This window comes from Peromyscus leucopus, chromosome 23 (genome assembly GCF_004664715.2).
Source record: "Peromyscus leucopus breed LL Stock chromosome 23, UCI_PerLeu_2.1, whole genome shotgun sequence".
Lineage (NCBI taxonomy): Eukaryota > Metazoa > Chordata > Mammalia > Rodentia > Cricetidae > Peromyscus > Peromyscus leucopus.
In genome coordinates this window covers 41,131,462-41,152,289 of record NC_051082.1, presented here as the reverse complement: position 1 = coordinate 41,152,289, position 20,828 = coordinate 41,131,462, and the positions used below count along the sequence as shown (strand labels likewise).

Here is a 20,828-nt window from a genome sequence, read left to right as displayed (position 1 = left end):
CGGCCAAAGCCACTGCTAATGAGGTTTGCACAGGTCCTCAGCTCCTGAACTCAGCAGTGCTATGGTAGGTAACCTACCCCACCTCAGAGCTGCTGAACAGCCTCATTTACTTTGTTAAATAATTTGTGCATCTTGTGTGTGTATATACATATGGGTGCACCTGGGTGTGTGAAGCCACCGGTCAATCTGCAATGTCCGTCCTCAGGAAGGGTCCACTTTGTTTTTCGAGGTGGTGTCTCTCTGGTCTGGAACTCTCCAATTAGGCTAGGCTGCTGGTCAGAGCTCCAGGGATCTTCCTGTCTCCAGCTCCCAGTTGAGAGATTACAAGTGTGCACTAATCACATCTGGCTTTTTTTTTTTTTTTTTTTTTATAAAAAGATTTATTTATTTATAATATACACAGAAGAGGGCACCAGATCTCATTACAGATGGTTGTGAGCTACGATGTGGGTGCTGGGAATTGAACTCAGGACCTCTGGAAGAACAGTCAGGGCTCTTAACCTCTAAGCCATCTCTCCAGCCCCACGTCTGGCTTTTTAAAACATGACTATTAAGGTTGGGGATTTAGCTCAGTGGTAGAGCACTTGCCTAGAAGGTTCTCAGCTCTGGGGAAAAAAAAACATAGCCTCTGGCCGGGCAGCGGTAGTGGTGCAGGCATTTAATCCCAGCACTCAGGATTTCCAGGAAAGTCGCAAAGCTACAGAGAAACCCTGTCTCGAAACCCCCGCCCCCACTCAAAAAAAAAAAAAAAAAAACAACCAACATGGGCTCTGGAATAAACCAGGTCCTCATCTTGTGAGGCAAGCACTTAACACACTGAGCCATCTCCTGCCCGAACTTGAACAGTCAATGGGAGACTTTTCCATGAAGACTCAGTCTACCAGGAGATCAGGAAAGCACTGGAGGCCACATCACCAAGGTTAAAACCCAAGAGGAAGGGGCTGGTGTGAGGCCCAGACAGGAGCCTCGCCATCACTTCACCGTCCGCCTGAAGAGAAGAGAAAGAAGCAATGTGTAAGCACACATGTCAGAACTGCCGAGATAGAAGGGATCGGTCAGGGATACTCGGGACATTCTAGAAACAGCTTTGTGGCCAGGCCTTGCCTTTCTTAGGGAAGCACACCACTAAAGTCTCACATGTCATTTAGACTGGTACCTGAGTTGCTGGGCCAACCAGCTGATTCCCGATGGCTTCTGCTCAGGAGCTCTAGATGCCGAAGGCCTAGAGAGAAAGTCAGATGTGTATTTATTAGACCTTCTTACCCACATCAAGAAATTCCACCTATGTCTATGTAGTTAGATGGTCGGGCTTGAGAAAGTCAAGTGTAATTACAAAGTAACTTCGCTCTTCTCTGACCTCCATATATATGTATACATGCTGTACCGTGTGTATCCTCTTATTCCCCAGAAAAGATTAAAAACCAAAAGGTAACTCATGGGGCTGGCAGACAGCCCAGAGAGCGCTTGCGACACAAATCTGAGGACTTGTTGAATTCCCAGCACCCAGGTAAAAAAGCCAGACGCCAGTGTGTCCGAAATCCCAGGAATCCTACAGGAATATGGAGGTGGGGTGGAGGCAGGAGCCTCCAGGGAAGCTCTCAAGTCAGCTGGCACACGCCACAGCAAACAAGAGGCCTTGTGTCAAACAAGGTAGGAATCAAGGACCAACATCCATGCACATGGGGTGGGTGATTCTCACACACACAAACACACACAGTAAGTTATGTGTTAAGATAGAAGTTTCTACTTCTTATTAAAGTAGCAATAAGGATGTTTTGTGCCCCTTTCCACAAGACATGCCAATGTCCTAACCTAACCCTTAGCACCCAGGAGGGACCTCATTTAGAGACAAGTTTTCACTGAGATGACCAAACTGAGCATGAGTCATACAACTGATCTGCCCTAACAGCGGAAGCAAGAGGCAGACAGGCTCTAGGAAAAACCACACCAAGACGAAGGCAGAGATGAGAGCAATGTGCCCACGAAGCCAGGCTCACCAGGGAGCACCAGGCAGGCCAGAAACTGCGAGAAGCTGGGAGAGCAGGTTGTGCCTCTCAGAAGGAGTCAGCCAGCTGCCAACTCCGCTCTCGGCCCACGAGAGACTAAACCCCGATGCTGGAGTCCCCAGAGTGCGGCAGCTGCAGGACTAACTTCCCGGAGCCTGTGCTCACTCACCTCCCCCGGCTGGTGGCGCTGCTCTCAGCTTGGCAGCTGTGGTCCAGAGGATGCCTGTGCTGAATGCAGAAGTTGCCTTGGCACTGTGCACAAGGCAGCGGCAGCATCTCCTTCTTCCTGCATCCCTCTTTCGAGCACCGGTGTGTGAAAACCTGCGAGAACGAAGTCACTTCTGTGAGCAGCATGTCACCAGTTCAGCTCACACTGGCCCTGGCAGCTGGGTCAGGTGGCACAGGCCCAGATTCTAAGTACTCAAAGAGGCTGAGCTAGGGGAGAACTGACTCCATGTGTGTGCCATGGAGACACACACATACACACACTCACACAGAGCCTCTGGTTGTGGCTTAGCAGTAGATTCATTCCCCAACACTGCCCAATAAAAACAAAAGCAACAGAAACCACCACCTGAAGCTGGGAGACAACTCGGTGGGTGAGAGCACCTGTAAAGGCCTACACATCAAGGTCAGACCTCCAGCACCCATGTAAAAAGCTGCGCACAGCTACACACATGCCCGCAAACCTAGCCCTGTGGGGGATAGGGGGTGGGGGTGGGAGTGGTCACTGAAGCTTGTAGGTTGTCAGCCTAGCTCCAGGTTCAACAAGAAACTGTCATAGGGAATGAGGCAGAGATGACAGAGCAGGCCAGGAGACATTCTCTGGCCTCCACACATGCAAGGGCATGCATACACACAAATATACATGTGCACACACAAACCAAAATGAAAATTTTATGTATTGCCTTTAAAGACTGGGTCTCACTATGTAGCCTTGGCTAGCCAGGAGCTTGCTATGTATCATGCTGGCCTTTACTCATCTCCGAATTGCTGGAAATAAAGGCACACACTACATCTGGCTTTTTAAAAGGTAAAATAAAAAGCTAACAGGTCCTGGTCACTCAGAATGAGGATGCCAAGTTCTGTTTAGACAGGTTTTGCCGGGTTAGAGGCAAACACTGACTATGTAGTCAGCAAAGCTGGGGCGCCTGGGAGAGGCAACAGGAGAGTTCCTGGAAGACTAGGCAGAAAGAAAGCAGGCCAGGGAGGTGTGCGGGCCACAGAGGCTTCCTAGTAAGGCCTTACTCAAGATCAGAAAGTCTGAGCTTGTTCTACCCAGCAGAACTGCATAATAGGATGATTTGGCGAAGGGAGTGGTTACCAGGTGTTTTGAAGGGTCTACAGTTGTTGGTACTTTATACCGTGATCTTGGAAGGGATCTTGGTCTTTTGCCCCTCCCCTTGCTGATGGATAAAAGGATCATTACGATTCAAGTCTCAGCTGCTGGGTATTGACCCAGGGCTTCCCTGAAGCTATCCTGTGTCTCTGTCCTTCTCTTTGCTTAGGCCTTTGTTTCTATCTAATACTTCCTCATTCCTCTCCTCCCCCTAAGAACCCTTCAGCAGGTCATAGCTGGTCTCCTACAGGGAGGGAGGCAAAGCTAGAGGGTCACAGGGGCGCCATGAGGGCAATTGGCTCGGGGGTCAGGGACAGTGGTTTCTGAGGCCTGCATGACCAGGCAGAAAGCTTTATCCACTGAGCTGCAACCCAGCTCACGTGTGTGTGTGTGTGTGTGTGTGTGTGTGTGTGTGTGTGTGTGTGTGCATGTGTGTGTAAAAAGCTCTTCTAGAAGCTGCACAGTCAAAGTGTGTGTGTACTTACTCTGGAAAATGCTGGGGACTCCTGAAGACAAGGACCCAGACTGGGACCCTTGTGAGGCTTGGGAGTTGCTCACACGCAGCAAACTCACCACTCACACACAAGGCAGGGAGACCTCAGCTTCCCACTACTGTCAGCATTCCACACTTAGAGAACAGACCTCTGGGACTAAAAGATATGGCTCCATTTGTAGAGTGCTTGCCTAACAAGCGTAACGTCCTGGGTTTGATTTCCAACCATATAAAACAGGCATGGTAATGCATGACTATGATATTAGTACTTGAGAGAGTGGGAGGTGGGGGTTGGGGATCAGGAGTTCAAGGTCATCCTTGACTATAGAACAATACTAGGCCAGCCGGTAAAACTGGGAAGAAAAAAAAAAAAAAAAAAGAAAAAGAAACCTGACCTTTCCCCCAAAGCAGCAGCAACATCATTAGCCCTAACCCAAGTCTCACCTTTTGGTTCCTCCCAGGGTGAAAGGTGCAATCTCTGTCCATGTGCTCTCCAACCACCACATCTGGGATCTCACCTCTTTTCACAGGGATGGGGACATTGCAGAGGGGACACACGGGCACCTGCACATCCTGAAATAATGAACATAGGATGACACCAGCACCCACACTCAAATGTCACACACACACAGTAAAATGTGTTTACAAGCAGGAGCACACTGGTGAGGACAAGAACTATGGGGACAGGACCGTATCTACAACGTAACGGTAAACCACCCAAGGTTGTCTAGTGGGATTCAGACACAAAAAGGCCACCACCAGCTTTGGAGGGCCCTCAAGAGAGGAAGCTGGTGAGATGGGGGTACCTAACATGGCCATGGGAGAGGACCCACCTGACCCCTCAGAGCCAAGGTGATGAGTGGAAACTGGCAGGAAGGATCCCAGCAGTCACTCTGGGGCTGCCTCTCTGATCTCAGTGGCTTTACCAACAGGGCGAGATGCCCTCGGCAGTGGAGGGGCTGTACCCACTGCTGAGTGCCAGCCAGAGACTGAGGGTGCTCTGGAGGGTGTGGAGGCAAAACTCTAAGCCAGGACCACTGAGGGAGGGATCCATGCCAGAGGGGATGGGACGGCTGACATCGGATGGAAACAGGGGTCACAGGCTCTGTGCCCTGCTGTCTGCAGGAGGGCTGCCTCATCGGCTGATGTGCCCACCAGGAAACAAAGCATTCCTAGGTGATCTCCAGACAGACATTTCCCACCATGGGCACAAGGAAAGGTCCAGATGACACACAAACAGCTTGCCACCTAGTCATCAGTGCCTGGTAAACAGGAACGTGAGTCACCGACCCCACCCACCCTCATGACTTGGCTGGACTGTGCCCAGCTCTGGTTAAGGCATGTGATACAGTCACCTACTGTCCATATGCCACCAGGGGAAGCGGCAGAGTTCACTGACATGACCTGTGAGTCACCTCTGGGATAGAGTGAACCCATGGACTCAAGGGACCTCCCAGTGTCTGGTGGACAGTGCAATCTCCTAGAACTTCCTGCCACAATGACCTGAAGGAACAAGAAACTATGACACCTGCTGCTCCCTGGTGCAGGGGAATCCACAAGCCAAGTGTGTGAAGGTGAAGGACCACTGTGAAGGCTGGAATGTGGGGCACACAATGAAGGTGCAGTTTTAGGGCTGGGAGACAGTCCAGTTGGCAAAGATACCCATGCAAGCACCGGGACCTGAGTTCTGACCCCAGCACCACCTGAAAGCCAGGTTTGATGGAATACGCTGGTAAACCCAACACTTCGGAGGTGGAGACACGGGGACCCTGGGGCTTGCGAGCCAGCTGGCCTAACCTATGTGGTGAACTCCAGGCAGCAAGTGACTATCTCAGAAAACAAGGGATGGCACCTGAGGTTGTCCTCTACTCGTCCCTCATACGCAGCACAATTCAGCTGAGAGCAAGCAGACTTCCCCGTGGGTCTCGGGGGTCACAGCCTACAGCCACAGCCCATTTACTGAGCTAGCTCAGTCCTGGCTTCCACACAAACACACTATCTGGAGACAGCACCCCTGCATGGAGCACAGGCTGCAGAGGCAATCATGGGCTCTTCTGACTTCCTGACTGTCTCAGAAGATGGCTTCCGCTGACCCTCTGCACCTAGCAGGAACAGCTCAGAGCACCAATATTCCAGCATCTATGTGAGCACTGCCACACAATCTTGTAGCAAGCAGAGACACTAAAAACTGGTCATCTCAGGCTGGCCTTGAACTCAGAGATCCTCCTGTCTCTTCTGCCTCCAGAGTGCTGGGATTAAAGGCATATGTCATTATGCTCAGTCCCCAGGGACTTTAACGTTTAGAAACCCTCAGGGAAGGAAGGGACCTGGTGAGCTCCTCTGTTCTGCTGCTCTGTAGTGCTGACTTTGATAGTTGTAAGAATCCAAATATGATAAAATGACATAGAAGTGTATCTCTACTCTGTACTGCAAAAATTGCCTGCTTTTAGTATTGTATTTTAGGTACGTCAGATGTGACCACTGGAGGAATGGAAACTGATTCTCATTGCAACTTCCTAAAAATTTAAAATTACTTCAAAATAAAAATAAAAAATAAATAAGTTTAAAAAATTGCTCATCTCCCTCCACAGTTGTTTTTTCCTTTAGATGCCCAGCCTAAGAGGGCTGGGGAGACAGCTCAGAGACCCGACTTCAAACCCCAGGACCCATGTAAGAGCCAGGTGCTTGCATTTAATTTTGTTGTGTTGTTTGTTTTTGAGACAGGATTTCTCTGTGTATTCTTGACTGTCCTTGAATTTGCTCTGTAGACCCGACCGGCCTTGAACTCAGAGATCCGACTGCCTCAGCCTATCAGCTATCAGTGACATCATGTGCTATCAATATGCCCAGCTGACAGTATGCATTTGTAATTCCAATGCTGGCAAGGCAGAGACTGGAAGATCTTGGGGCTTGCTGGCCAGATCAGTAAGAGACCTTATTTCAAAAAATGTGCCAGATCTGGATTTTTAAATACAGGTTAAGCATCCTCAATCCAAAAATCCCAGATCCAAATACACTCAAGTCCAAGCTTTTTGACTTCCAACATGTTACAAATGGAAAAATCTCATATCTGACCTTGTGTGACAGTTAAAATGCAGACACACTGAAAATACCATGTAAAATCATCTTCAGATGGTGTGCGTAAAAAAAAAAAAATCTGAGACATGAGTAAACAGAATCCTATCCCAAAGACATGGAATTGTATGTGCATGTGTGCCATGTGTGTGTGTGTGTGTGTGTTTCAAATCTGAAAAGAAAAAATAAAAAACCTGAAACTGTGGAGGGTGGGTTGGGAGGAAAGGCTGGGGGGTGGGAGGAGGAAGGCCGGTCGGGTCTACAGAGCAAATTCAAGGACAGTCAAGAATACACAGAGAAATCCTGTCTCAAAAGGGGAATCTGAGGTTGATATGTAAAATGAATAGAAAAATCTCTTAATAAAAATAAATAGAAATAAGTAAAAGCAAATACAAAAAAATGTGGAAAGCAGCTGGGTGTGGTAGCACACACCTTTAATCCCAGCACTAAGGAGACAGTTTCTGTGAGTTTAGGGCCATCCTGATTGACAAAGCAAATTCGAAGCCATCAAAGCTACAACGTGATACCCTGTCTCAAAACACCAAACTAAACAAATAAGTAAACGATAAAATAAATAAATAAAACTCACTAATATAAGCAGCTCTGTGGCTGGCATCCACTGTACTGACGGTATACTATACTGCTAAGCTGTCAATGAGTTCACTGAGAAGCTAGCTCTGGAAGCCATGCTGCAGCCCATCCCTACCCATTTGAAACCCAATCTGTTTGTCTCCAAGTGTCCTCCAAGACACCTTGACTGGGGGTGGGTCAGTCAGTCCCCCTGACTCTGTGACGGGGAGAAGAGAACAGTGAGTGATGCAGACCGAGAATAAAAGCACCATGTCGTGGAGAAGAGCTAGAAGGGAAAGCACTTCCAAGAGAGGGACCGTTGCTCACCCTGTGATAACAAAGCGCCTGCCGTGGGAACTCCAGCTGACTCCCTCACCCTGTGATAACAAAGCGCCTGCCGTGGGAACTCCAGCTGACTCCCTTCAACCTCCCCAGTCTGTTTCTGCTGGACGTTCCGAGTGCCCCACTGGAGGATGTTTTACTATTCACCCACCCATCCATCCATCTCCCCTTCTTCCAGCTCTGGCTCACTACCTACTCTTTTACCTTGGTCGGCTATATACTTAATAAACCCACTCATTCCAATCTCAAAGCATGGCTGACATAGACCATCCTCTGGCCTGCACAGAACAACTGGACAGAACAGCTGTGGTGCATGCGGTCTAGACTCTAGGATGATGAGTTACCTTCTTGAATGCACAGGGACACTTATGACCCCAATAGGAAAAATGGTCTTTACAGAAATCTTCTTTACATGCGTCACATGTTATTGGCAGAAAATCTAAAAAACAAAAATCAAGCAAAACAGTAAATCATCTGAAAGATTGGAACCAAAGAATTATATACCACTCAAAGCAGGAGCGTATCTACATTAGACTATTCATTCCTTTCTTTAAGAGACACATACATCCTAGCTAGAAGTGTCACACGTGAGGGAAAACAACTTTGGGGAGAGGAAATTTAAAAAAGAAAAAAAATTTGAGACAGAAGTCTTATTTAGTCCAGGCTGGCCTAGAACTCATAGGTAGCTTAGGAGGACCTTGAATGTCGTTTCTCCTGCCTGCGGACTCACCCGTGCTGGGATTACAGGCACGAGCCGCCACACTGGTTTTATGTGGTGCTGGGATGGAATCCAGAGCTTCACACATGCTCAGCAAAGCACTCTACCAACTGAGCCACAACCCCAATCCCAAAGCTAGAGATGTAGTAAGGCCGAGAGATGCCCAAGGACCCACAAAGACAAAGCTACCTTCAACACAGATTCCATCTCTGTGGTGCCAATCATCCAAGCTGTATACTGTATCTGCATAGCCCTGGTGGCCTCGCCTGGCCTTAGGTGGATGTTAAACTGCAGACCCCATGTCCTGTACTGGAGTCCTCATGCTGAGAAGCCAGGAACCAGGACAGAGGCCAACTAGTTAGTTAATGATGTAATTAACAGCCAGATGTCCCTCACAAATGGCCGATGAAATACTGTCTCCTAGAAGGAGCCCTTGAAAGGTCTTACCCAGTTGCTTGCAAGTCGGTTCTGAGCAGTGCTTCCCCAAGTCAGGAAACTCCATTGTGAACACAGCGTCCAAAACACAGGTATTTAAGATTCACCTGTGGGAATTAGAATGAGGCCCCAAGTTAGTCACCAGGACCTGTAACCTGTGGCCAATGAGCATGAAGAGACTCCCTCTGTGGGGAGCATGGGATGTCCAAATCATCCTGGGGCCAAGTCACAAATCCTCAAGATTTCAGCAGAGAGGCAACTGGGAGTTTCTTCATAAACACCAGCCCAAGAGCCAAACCCACGGTAGGAAGCCTTACTGTCTAGTCCCTTCAGGTCCTAACCACGGGGTTTCCAGGAAAGCCACATTTCAAAGCATCCTGAGATTCCCAGGCCAGGCTAGGTGGTGCAGACCTGTCACCCCAACCACTCTAAAGGCTGGGCCTGGAGAATCACACAAACTCTAGGCCAGCCTGGACAGCTCTGGAAGACCTTCTTGTTGCTGTGATAAAATACCCTGATAAAAAGCAACTTTGGGAAGAAAGGGTTTATTTTCGCTCAGTTCCAGGTTTATAGTCCTATCACTGTAAGGAAGCCAAGGTGGCAGGGACCTGAAACAGTCATATCACATCCACAGTCAAGAACAGAGAGGAATGAATAAATGCTAGCACACATGCTTGGGCACAACTCCATGTCTCCACTCCCATAGAGTTCAGGCCCCCCTGCCTAGGGAATGGTGCCACCCATAGTATACTGGGTCTTCCCAAATAATTAACTTGACAACACCCCCACCCCAGCCCAAGACATGCTCACTGGCCAACCCAATGTGGACACCCAATCCTCCATTGAGACTTTCTTCTCAGGCGCTTCTAGGCTATGTCGGGTTGACAATTAAAGCTAATCATCACTCCCCATTGAAAACACAAAAAAGCCGGGCGGTGGTGGCGCACGCCTTTAATCCCAGCACTAGGGAGGCAGAGGCAGGCGGATCTCTGTGAGTTCGAGGCCAGCCTGGTCTCCAAAGCAAGTTCCAGGAAAGGCGCAAAGCTACACAGAGAAACCCTGTCTTGAGAGGAAAAAAAAAAAAAAAAAAAAAAAAAAAAAAAAAAAAAAAAAAAAAAAGAACACACAAAAAACAAAACAGTAGAAAGAGGGCTGGGCAGATGGCTCAACTGATACACTGTTTCCTTTGCAAGCATGAACATTGAATGTAGTGATACATTGTGTACCCTAATAAACTTGCCTGAAGATCAGGGTCGCAGAACAGCCAGCCACTAGTTCTTACCTCTAGTATTCCTCAGCCTCAAGAGTGAGTTCCTGTTTCCTCAGGTCTTATATGCCTTTCTCTGCCCTGTCATACTACTTCCTGGGATTAAAGGCGTGTGCCACCTCTGCCTGGCTCTGTTTCTCTCCTACAGTGAATCAATCTCATGTAGCCCAGTGTGGCCTCAAACTCAGAGATCCAAACAGGTCTCTGCCTCCCAGGTGATAGGATTAAAGGTGTGTACCACCACTGCCTGACCTCTGTGTCTAATCTAGTGACTGCCTCGGTCCTCTGATCTTCAGGCAAGTTTATTAGGGTACACAAAGCCAGGCATAACTGGGCATGGTGGCATATGCCTTTAATACTAGTACTTGGGAGGCAGAGGTGGGTAGATCTCTGTGAGTTCAAGGCTAGCCTGATCTACATAGCAAGTTCCAGTCCAGAGATATAGTGAGACAATCTCGAAAAGAAAGAAAAGAAGAAAAAAAGTTAGGAGTAGTAGTTAGTGATTGGAATCCTAGTGTTGAGGAGTCGGAGACAAGGATTCACTGACAGGTCATCCTTTTTTCTTTCTTTTTTTTTTTTTTTTTTGTTTTTTGAGACAGGGTTCCTCTGTGTAGCTTTGTGCCTTTCTTGGAACTCACTCTGTAGCCCAGGCTGGCCTGGAACTCACAGAGATCCACCTGCCTCTGCCTCCTGAGTACTGGGATTAGAGGCATTGCGCCACCACTGCCCAGCAGATCATCCTATTTCAAAGAGAAACCCTGTCTCAGGGGGGCGGAAAGGGGTGGATGGCTTCTGAGGAATGACACCTGAGGTTATTAGCTTTATAAAAGAATGTCCGGCCAGCATGTGGGAAGGGGAAGTTCTGAGTCCAATCCCCAACTCTGGCAAGAACAAAACAAATGTGGTGAGAACGAGAAGTGCTTTCCATATTCAACTCATAGCTGCCCCTGAAACTTACAATCTGCTTGGAGTTCAGTTGCAATTTCATCTCCCCAGTACACTTGTTGACATCAACAGAGTCTGTTCCCAGGTGCCGAATGACATTAGTTGACTACATTCCCCAGTGGAGTCTGTCCCTTGCCTCTTACTCCCTTATGCATTGAGTTGTACTCTGTGCTTACTACTTAATGGTATCAGGCCAGAGCTGATCAGGGAAGGAGGCACAAGTCATTAATTAAACCACAGGAAACAGACAACTAGAAAGACTGGCATCCTGGAGACAGACCAGACTTAAGTCCAAGTCTCCTCTATGTCCTGTCATCCATCAAATGGCTCAAAACTCTGCACTTTCCAGTGTTCAAGTCCCCCAAAGATCTTCTTAATGTCTTTCTATCACTTCTCTTCTCCACTGGGAACTTCTAATCTATAACCTAGATTAGAACTCTCTGGCCTCAGTAAACATCTATTTGCCTTGCAAGGACCAATCTGCAGTGTCACTTTCTCAAACACCACCCCGACCACCTGCCAGCCTCCACCCGCCCTCGGCTCTTCCCTTCCTGGTGCATTTAACTGCTAACTGCTGGTTCTCATTCCTGTTGGCTAGAAAATCTTCTGGCATCATACACAACAGAATCCACATTATGAAATGTTCTTATTCAAAGCTACCAGAGCCGGGCGGCGGCGGCGGCGGCGGCGGCGGCGGCGGCGGCGGCGGCGGCGCACGCCTTTAATCCCAGCACTCGGGAGGCAGAGGCAGGCGGATCTCTGTGTGAGTTCGAGGCCAGCCTGGGCTACCAAGTGAGTTCCAGGAAAGGCGAAAAGCTACACAGAGAAACTCTGTCTCGAAAAGCCAAAAATAATAATAATAATCCCAGCACTGGGGAGACAGAGCCAGGGGATCTCTATGAGTTTGAGGCCAGCCTAGTCTACAGGACAGGCACCAAAACTACACAGGGAAACCATGTCTCAACAAACAAACAAACAAACAAACAAACAAAGCTACCAGAACTTGATACTATTCCCAAATGACCATCGATTGATTCTTTTCTTTCTAGGGGGAGGTCAGTCTATATTATGTGGCCCTGGCTATCCTGTAACTCACTTTGTGGACCACGCTGACCATCAACTCAAAAGATCTGCCTGCCTCTGCCTCCGGGAGCGCTAGAATTAAATAAAGGTGTGAACCACCGTGCCCGACCGGTACATTGTTTCTTGAGAAAAAGTCTTCATTACTTAGCTCAGGCTAGCCTGGAACTTGCGATCTAATAATGGCTCAACTTCCCCAATGCAGAGACTACAGGCCTGCATCACCACACCTGGCCCACGACACCAGCTCAGGCAGTTGACCTGGGAATCTAAGATGTCACTGCGCTGAGACACTAAGTTCTTGCTGCCCTGGCCAGGGAAGGCACATCGCGGAGACGCCAGGCCCTGGTTCACCAGCTCCTGTGACCCCCGGTTCAGCGCGACCCACGTGACACACCGGTACCTGTCCGGGGTAGTAGATGGAGACGGCGGCGGAAACAGGAAAGCGGGGTCCTTCGTGGTCAGCCCGGCGCCACCACAGTAGGAACCGCGGGCCCAATCTCCGCGTGCCACCCGACTTCTCGCAAGTCCGGAAAGCGTAGCATCGCACCTGCGGCAGCCGGGGCCATTTATCCTCAGTCAACAGATACAGAGTCATGCATCCTGGGCGTTCCCGGCGCGCCCCTATGACGCCATGAGAACGCCAACCAATCCCGTAGCACCTAGGTAGGCTCGCGGGCGCGCCCAAAACGTCACCGAAAGCCGGCCAATCACTTCGCGCCGTGACCCCCAGAGGGCCGCGCGCCGTGATGTCGTCACTCACCGTGCGCCCAATCTGGCTGCTCCACGGCTCGGTTCCCTCCTTGCCTTCGGCCTCTTTGCTGGAACTTTCACGCAGCGTCTCTGGCTTTGGCTGCGTCACGGTGAGGCAGCTCTGGGGGGGGTGGCAGGCCTGTATCAGGGAGCCTGAGACAGGACCGGGCCGGGGGTTGAGGCTCCTGTCCCCGCAGTCCCTATAGGCTCCTGTGGGTCGGAGCTGCAGTATGCACAGACTTGGTGGTCCATCTGTAAAGCTGTAGGGATCCCAGGACTGGGGGAGACAGAACACCTGTGCCAGGCCTCGGAAGTGAGAGCCAGTCGAGATGGATTACAAGATGGTGGTCAAGATGCCTGTATCTTTGTTAGGATAGTTGGAGCACCTTTGCCCTGTGCATACGGATTAGGTGTGAGGGGCCCCAAACAGCTTGACCACACAGCTGCCATGACAGGCTGAGAGGCCCAGACACAGCTTCTGTGACAGGCTTACGGACTGGCAACAGCCAGACCCAGGAAAAGCCATAAGCTGACTCTACCCAGGAGGGCCTACATCTAAAGGGAAGTACCTTTAGACATCCCAAACACTCCAACCATTAGATAAGGTTAGATAAGATCGCCAGATGTCCCTGAGTCTAGCACACAACTATTTCTCTTTTACAGATACCTCTAGACAAATGTCAGCCAATCACCTGAAACCAAATGAGAGTGTTTATTCTGAAACCAAATATGAGTGACTATGGCACAGGAACAGATTCAGTTCACCTCAGATTTATGGAGTTCTTGTAGCAACAGGTTAAAGATGATAAGGTAGAGGCTGGAGAGATGGCTCAGAGGTTAAGAGCACTGGCTGCTCTTCCAGAGGTCCTGAGTTCAATTCCCAGCAACCACGTGGTGGCTCACAACATTCTGTAATGAGATCTGGTGCTCTCTTCTGGCATGCTGGCCAAACACAGTATACATAATAAATAAAATGGGATGGGCGCAGTGGTAGCACATGCCTTTAATCCCAGCACTCAGGAGGCAGAGCCAGGCAGATCTCTGTGAGTTCGAGGCTAGCCTGGTCTCCAAAGCTAATTCCAGGAAAGGCACAAAGCTACACACAAACACACACAAACACACACTGTCTTCAAAAAACCAATATATGCCTTGGTGGAAACCTCAGGTAGATGGATTACAGCAAGTGGGAGGCCCCTGTTATGGACCTCACATGCTATTCGTAGCCTCTTAGTATTTACCTAAGAGTGTCAAAGATGTTAGTTAGGTCACACACGCACTGGTGGTGGGCATAAGTGGCTAATTGAGGGGCTAAAGATATCTAGCCCAAGATAATTCCAACTCTGTGAAATTAGTGAGGTTATAATCAGCCTGTAGAATGTGTAACCACAGTGTAGCTTTCCCCAAGGTTTGGGAGTTTTAGTTAACACCAATACGGCTTATCTCCTTACTCATAAAGCTGGCTTGTGTTGCTCTACCCATGATGAGCAGGCAAGAAGTGTTTCTAGTGTTGAAGACCTGGGCCCTTGGGTGTCAAAGGTTTGCTTCTAGGCTGTGCTGACAGACTCAGAGCCTTCCAGCTGCAAGCCCTGGGAATAGGGACCTATGCTACAGGCTCCAGGGCCAGACTAGTGGCTGCAGGTGCTTGGGTTAGAGGTTCCAGGTTTCACACTCAGCTGCTAGTGTTGGGCCCTGGGTATCGGGACCCTCACCTAGCAGCTGGCAGTGTCAACCCTGTCAGACCGAGGGTATCTTGCCAGCTTCCCGGAGTTCTGCCGGCAATGGGCCTCTATTTCCTCCCTCTGACTCTTGGCAGATTTCTGTTTTCTTTCCTTCTTTCTCCAGTCTCGGCACCCCACTCTCTCCTCTCCACTCCCCCTTGTGGTCCTTGTTTTGTGCCCCTTTATAGCTCCTGTACACTCTGAACCTCCTCAGCAGCTCTCTAGGTATTTCTCATCATGTTAGCAACATGTAGGCAAAGGGAACATGAGCCGCATTGGATCAGAACCCATGTAAAGAGCTGGGAGTGGTTGTGTAGGATGCTCATTCCAGTGCCGGGGAGGCACAGACCTTGGAGGCTTGCTGGCTGCCTAGTCAGCTAAAAACAGCAAATTCCATGTTCAGTGAGGAATCCTATCTCAAAAAAGGGTAGAAAGGAAGAGGTAATGGTGTCTGATGTTGCTGGGTGTTGGTGTCACATGCCTTTAATCCCAGCACTCAGGAGGCAGAGGTAGGCAGATCTCTGTGAGTTCAAGGCCAGCCAAGCTACACAGAGAAACCCTGTCTCGAAAAACCAAAAAAAAAAAAGAAGGACATTTGATGTTGACCTTGTGTGCCCGTGCGTGCGTGTGTGCACATCAGAGGTGACCTGAAGATAGGTGTGGGAGGAGAAACACATGAGAAGGGAACCTGAGGGAGTCAAGGAAGGGATGTAGGTGTGCTCTTGAGGGAGCAAGTCCAGCCAGGTGGTCCACAGAGCCCCATACTCTACCGAATTCTGGAAAAATCCTTCCAGATGTGGCCAGGATGGACTGTGCCATACACAATGATAGAAAACAACAAAATTAGTCTTTCCTTTTGTTTTTCTTTTAATAGTGCTGGGGATGGAACTTAGTCTTTTGCTCCCATTCTCCAGGTGAGCTCTATCAGCTATCAATCATCCTCTCCTCTGAATCTGGAAACAATGGAGAATCACATTCAAGAACATCCCTGGCCGACTCGGCTCTGGAAGCCCCACTCTGTCAACTAATGACACCCTGTGCTTGCAGCTTCTGCCCGCGACTTCTACTCCAAGTTCACTAACCACTCCCAGCTACAGTCCTAGGATGTCTCTGGTAGAGGAGGACTATTGATACCCGATGAACTGTAGACTGACACAGCAAGGCAGGCCGGGAAGATAACTCAGTTGGGTTCAAGGCCCAGAACCCACATGGGGTCAGGCATAGCAGCACACATGTGTGGTCTTAGTGTTCCTGTGGTGAGAGGAGAGGCAAAAACAGGAATTCCCCAGTCCTCTGCCCACTCCATGCATTCCATGGAGTGCATGTATCCGCACTCACATACAGGAAAAATATCCACACATGCACAGTAACGTGCCATGGGCTAGGGATGTGGCTTAGCTGGCAGAGTGCTTGCGTAGTGTGCATGAAGCCCTGGGTTCCATTCCGAGCACTGAATACACTGGACATGGTGTTCAGGTGGTGCAGGTGGGAGGATCAGGAGTTCGAGGCCATCCTCTGCTGAGTAGGAAGTTCCAGGCTACAAGGAGAGTCTCAAAAACAAGATCTGTCATAGCAGTGGGTGCCAGGGTGGGGGTGGAGGACAGGTGAACAGTTCGTGGTGTCTCTTGTATCTGCTCTATGTGAATGCTGTCATTCCTGGAAATAATTAGATCACAAGGCCCCTGAGGATGGGGACTGTACCCTTGAACTGTGTGTGTATGATGCTTACACCTGAGGCCGCACCAGGGATTTATCACAAGAATGCAGGGAAGGGGTAAAAACTGCCTGGGTCTCTCACAGCCTCATGGTGAAGATATATGTCTGTGTAGCCCAGGCAGGACTAGAACTCACAGTGACCTTCCCAAGGACTGGGATTACAAATGTGCATCATCAAGCCAGTCACCAACCTGTTTCTTTAAATTCTAGCCACCAGACTATATGTTGGTGGAGTATTGATGGTCATGACCTCCTCTGTCCTAGAGCTCCTCCTCTGCCCCCTGACTCAAACTCCAATACTGGGCATTGAACCAGGGCCATAAACATGCTTAGCCAATGCTATGTTGGTCTCACCTCTTACAGGAATTCTTGGGATTCAGTTCTACCCCTGAACCACGCTTCCAGCCCCTCACTGGGGGTTTCTAGGCAGGTGCTCTACCACTGAGCCACACCCCAGCCCCTCACTGGGGGATTCTAGGCAGGTGCTCTACCACTGAGCCACACCCCAGCCCCTCACTGGGGGTTCTAGGCAGGTGCTCTACCACTGAGCCACACCCCAGCCCCTCACTGGGGGATTCTAGGCAGGGCTCTACCACTGAGCCACACCCCAGCCCCTCACTGGGGGATTCTAGGCAGGTGCTCTACCACTGAGCCACACCCAGCCCCTCAGTGGGGGATTCTAGGCAGGGGCTCTACCACTGAGCCACACCCCAGTCCCTCACTGGGGGATTCTAGATGCTCTACCATTGAGCTACACTCTTAGCCCTTTTTTTATGTTTTATTTTGATACATGGTCTCACTGTGTAGTCCAAGATGACCTTAAAATGATGATCCTCCTGCCTCAGCCTGCTTGCTGAGTGTTAGACTGACAGACCTGCACCGCCACACCCAGCTATTTCATGTCTTAAGTCGCCAGCAGTAATAGATTTATGCCCACTTGCAGCTGATTACTACCCATATAAAAATTGTGTGACTTGAAGACACAAAATTAGAAAAGAAAAATGAGACCCATTGAGAGCATGCTAAAGACAGCCCCTGCAAGGATGTTTCCAGCCTTCCATCAGAAGAATTCTATTATTGATGCCAAGCGTGCAGGCTGTGCATTGATTTCCTCTACCCACAGAGGCCACCTCCTCTCAGCATGCAGTGCAGTCACCAACACGAAATGGATCCACACGCTCCTCCTCCCACCATGAGGCTCTTTGGCCTGTGGCCAGAGCCAGAGCCTCCAAAGCGGAACTGAGCCCCTCGCAGACTGACAGCTGTGGAGGTGTTTCTCTGGTCAGTGGAGTGGCAGGAGAGGACAAAAGGGACAGCAGGGGACCAGCCGGTGCAAAGGCATGGAAGGGGGGACCGGGGACTCTAAAGAAAGCCCGCAGCCTCTTCAGCATGGGCTCCGGTGACGGTTTCTGGGTTTCTGCAGTTGGTGACATCCAGGGCGGGGGAACTGAGCATCCCCCAGCCGCCACTGCCACTTCTGTCTATACAAAATGACTTTGGTATAAAAGGCTGGACTGAGCAGCAGCCTTGCGGGCCGGATTCCGTTTCCCCCCACCCCTCTCTCTGGCTGGTCCATTGGAAATGCCTGGTTGCAGTGTCCAAATGCAGCAGCAAAGGGCACTGACAGACTCAACGGGGTAACTTTGGATTCTCCCGTGGGCTTTGTTTGTTTGTTTGTTTGTTTTTGAGACAGGGTTTCTCTGTGTAGCTTTGGAGTCTGTCCTGGAACTCGCTTTGTAGACCAGGCTGGCCTCGAACTCACAGAGTGCCTCCCAAATGCTGGGATTAAAGGTGTGCGCTGCCACCGCCACCACCACCATCCGTTCTTTCTTTTACTAAGGTCCTGGGCATAGAACCCAACACCTTGTGAATGGCAAGTAGGTATTGCTCTACCACTGAGTCACACCCCAGCCCCTCACTGGAGAGTTCTAGGCAGGTGCTCCACCACTGAGCCACACCCCAGCCCCTCACTGGGGGATTCTAGGCAGGTGCTCCACCACTGAGCCACACCCCAGCCCTCACTGGGGGATTCTAGGCAGGTGCTCTACCACTGAGCCACACCCCAGCCCCTCACTGGGGGATTCTAGGCAGGTGCTCTACCACTGAGCCACACCCCAGCTCTCTTTTTACTGCTTTGGTTTTGGTCTTTGAGACAGGGTCTCACTATGTAGTCCTGGCTCCCCTGGAAACTCACTGTGTAGCTCAGATTCACCTTGAACTCTTGAGCAATCCTCTTGCCTCTAGGTATGTCTCATAATCCTCAGCTTTGTTTGTTTTGCTTTGCTTTGCTTTTTACATTTTAATTTTCAGACAGAGGCTCACCAAATTGTTGAAACAAATTGTGTAGCCTGGGATGGCCTTAAACTCATGATCCTCCTGCTTCAGCTTTCCAAGTATTTAGGACCACAGGCCTGAACTAATCAGGCCAGTCCAAAATTATTATTATTCATTTCAAGTTCTGAAACGAGCCTCAGCTGTCCCCTGCCTTAGGAATTGTAGCCTTCAATCTGGGAGGAAACAGTGGGAACCTCACCCTTGCTGATCAGCAACACCATGAAGTCATCCATTTGTTTTCAGCTCTGTTGGGTCCTGGGGCTTCTGAATTAGTAATAACCCACCCAGTTTGCCAGTGACTGGCTGTGCATTCCCACCTAGCCACACTGCTTTACCCCTCCAGTCTCAGCATTAAATATTGAAGCCCTGAGCCCCGACGGCTCCATTTTGAGGCAGCGGAATTTGGGTGGCTCAACCCACACCGTTGGCTGCCTCTGTGGTTCATTATTTTCATCTGTGCATGTTGGCTGGGGATTCAACACTGCCTCTCTCTCCGCTCCACTGGTACTGATTTGAAATTGAAAGGGAGATGATTTCCAGGGCCTCCAAGAGGAGATATTGTTATCTCCAGCTGCTACACCCACAAAGGGTAGTGACTGACCTGGTGATCTTGAGATGCACCTTGCGCCCTGTGGGGCAGAGGTGTTGGGGGTCAGCCAGTGTGTTGGGGTCTGAGCAATACCTACTTCATATGACAGACATACTTCCCTGGGTACAAGGAGAGAAAAACGTACAATCATAGTTTTTAAGCTTCCTGGAAAGTAAAGATGCAATGGATGGATGGATGGATGGATGGATGGATGGATGGATGGATGGATGGATGTACACATATGTAAGAAATGGATAGAGCCAGGCTGGCGTAGTGGCACAGGTCTTAATCCCAGAACTCGTGAGGCATAGGCAGGTGGATCTCTTGTGAGTTTGAGGTCAGCCTGGTCTATGTAGTAAGTTCCAGGACAACCAGAGCTACGTAGTGAGACCCTATCTAAAAAATAAACAAACAAAAAACCTCCCAAAAGAGATAGATATATGATAGATGGATGGATGATATGCATGAGTATATGGATATGTAAGTAGATTATGGAAGACAGACATAGGTACTTATAGATAATAGATCATGTAGATGATAGATAAATGGACATATGGACAGATGAATAGATGGGTGATAGACATGCACATTGATAGTTAGATGGATGGATGATAGACAGACATAGAAATGGCTTCTGTCACAGCAGAGCCCAGTGTAGGCAGGAAAGGTGGAACCAGGTCAGAAGTGGAGATGTGCAAAGGGCACAAGCCTCCTTTGCCACCATTCAGGAAAGTTGCCCACAAGAGGTGTGTGCATCAGGAGGGATCTTTATCATGAATATGCCACAGACAGAGAAGGGTGGGGTCTCCAAAGGCCCTAACCTCTCCAGCAAACTCAGCTGAATCCGGCGGTCAGCATCACCTCCAGGACCATTGCTGTGGGTGGCTCTGGAATATTTACTCATGTCTGGCTTCTGTGCATGAGAATGTGTGTTGCAGGTACATGTGTGTGGAGGCCGCAGGTGGACTTGTGGTGTCTCCCTCTATTGTTCTCCACCTACTTCTTTGAGACAGGATCTCTCCATGAACCTGGAGCTCATCGATTGCTAGGCTGGCTGGCCAGTGAGCTCCCAGGATCCATCTGTCTCTGCCAGCCCAGCCCTGGATTGCAGTTGCGTGCCAGCACCCATGGCTTTGAAAAGTTGTGCTGTTGGCAACCAAACAGGTCCTCGTGTAAAACAACAAGCACTTCCCCGATTGGGCCTTTGTTCATCGATGTGCTAATTTATCTGGGACAATATCTCTCTCTGTAGCCCAGGCTGGCCTGGATCTCACTATGTAGCCCTGTTTGGAGTCACACTGAGTGGTAACCCTCCTGCCTCAGCCATCAGAGTGCAGCAGTTATATGCACATGCCATGAGCGCCAGTGACCCTGGGGTCTCTAAGGAAAGCACAGGCCTCTGCCTGAGGTCGGAGATGCCAGAAAGGTCTGTCCCTCAGCTGCCCTGG

At 49.7% G+C, this 20,828-nt stretch overlaps 1 protein-coding gene and 1 long non-coding RNA gene across 3 annotated transcripts; one reads left to right on the top strand and one right to left on the bottom strand.

The window, feature by feature from the left end:
* Nucleotides 1-550: 550 nt before the first annotated feature.
* Nucleotides 551-12,895, bottom strand: Zfand2a (zinc finger AN1-type containing 2A). 2 transcript variants are annotated; one of them, XM_037198448.1, is made up of 7 exons: nt 12,668-12,895; nt 8,991-9,085; nt 8,170-8,264; nt 4,283-4,411; nt 2,176-2,327; nt 1,157-1,222; nt 551-988 (listed from the first exon to the last, which is right to left on the bottom strand). In XM_037198448.1, exons 2-7 carry the CDS (start codon nt 9,043-9,045, stop codon nt 973-975), a joined length of 513 nt encoding a protein of 170 aa, XP_037054343.1. In that variant the 5' UTR covers nt 9,046-9,085; nt 12,668-12,895; the 3' UTR covers nt 551-972. The 2 variants fall into 2 exon arrangements, with proteins under 2 accessions (XP_037054343.1, XP_028711854.1); XM_028856021.2 differs by having other exon boundaries at nt 12,674-12,895.
* A 132-nt stretch (nt 12,896-13,027) lies between these two features.
* On the top strand, nt 13,028-16,449 carry LOC114682221. Its single transcript, XR_003733015.2, has 2 exons — nt 13,028-13,133; nt 15,656-16,449. It is a non-coding gene; the product is annotated as an uncharacterized LOC114682221 (long non-coding RNA).
* Nucleotides 16,450-20,828: the final 4,379 nt, after the last annotated feature.

What these genes read in the sequence shown, in the direction of transcription:
- Zfand2a (XM_037198448.1), bottom strand. Translation starts at nt 9,045, where the DNA reads ATGGAGTTTCCTGACTTGGGGAAGCACTGCTCAGAACCGACTTGCAAG. An exon ending in ACCGACTTGCAAGCAACTGG is followed by an intron (nt 8,265 to 8,990) that starts GTAAGACCTTTC and finishes TTTGTTTTTTAG; the next exon opens with ATTTTCTGCCAATAACATGT. An exon ending in AGCGCCACCAGCCGGGGGAG is followed by an intron (nt 1,223 to 2,175) that starts GTGAGTGAGCAC and finishes CTTTCTCTCTAG; the next exon opens with GCCTTCGGCATCTAGAGCTC.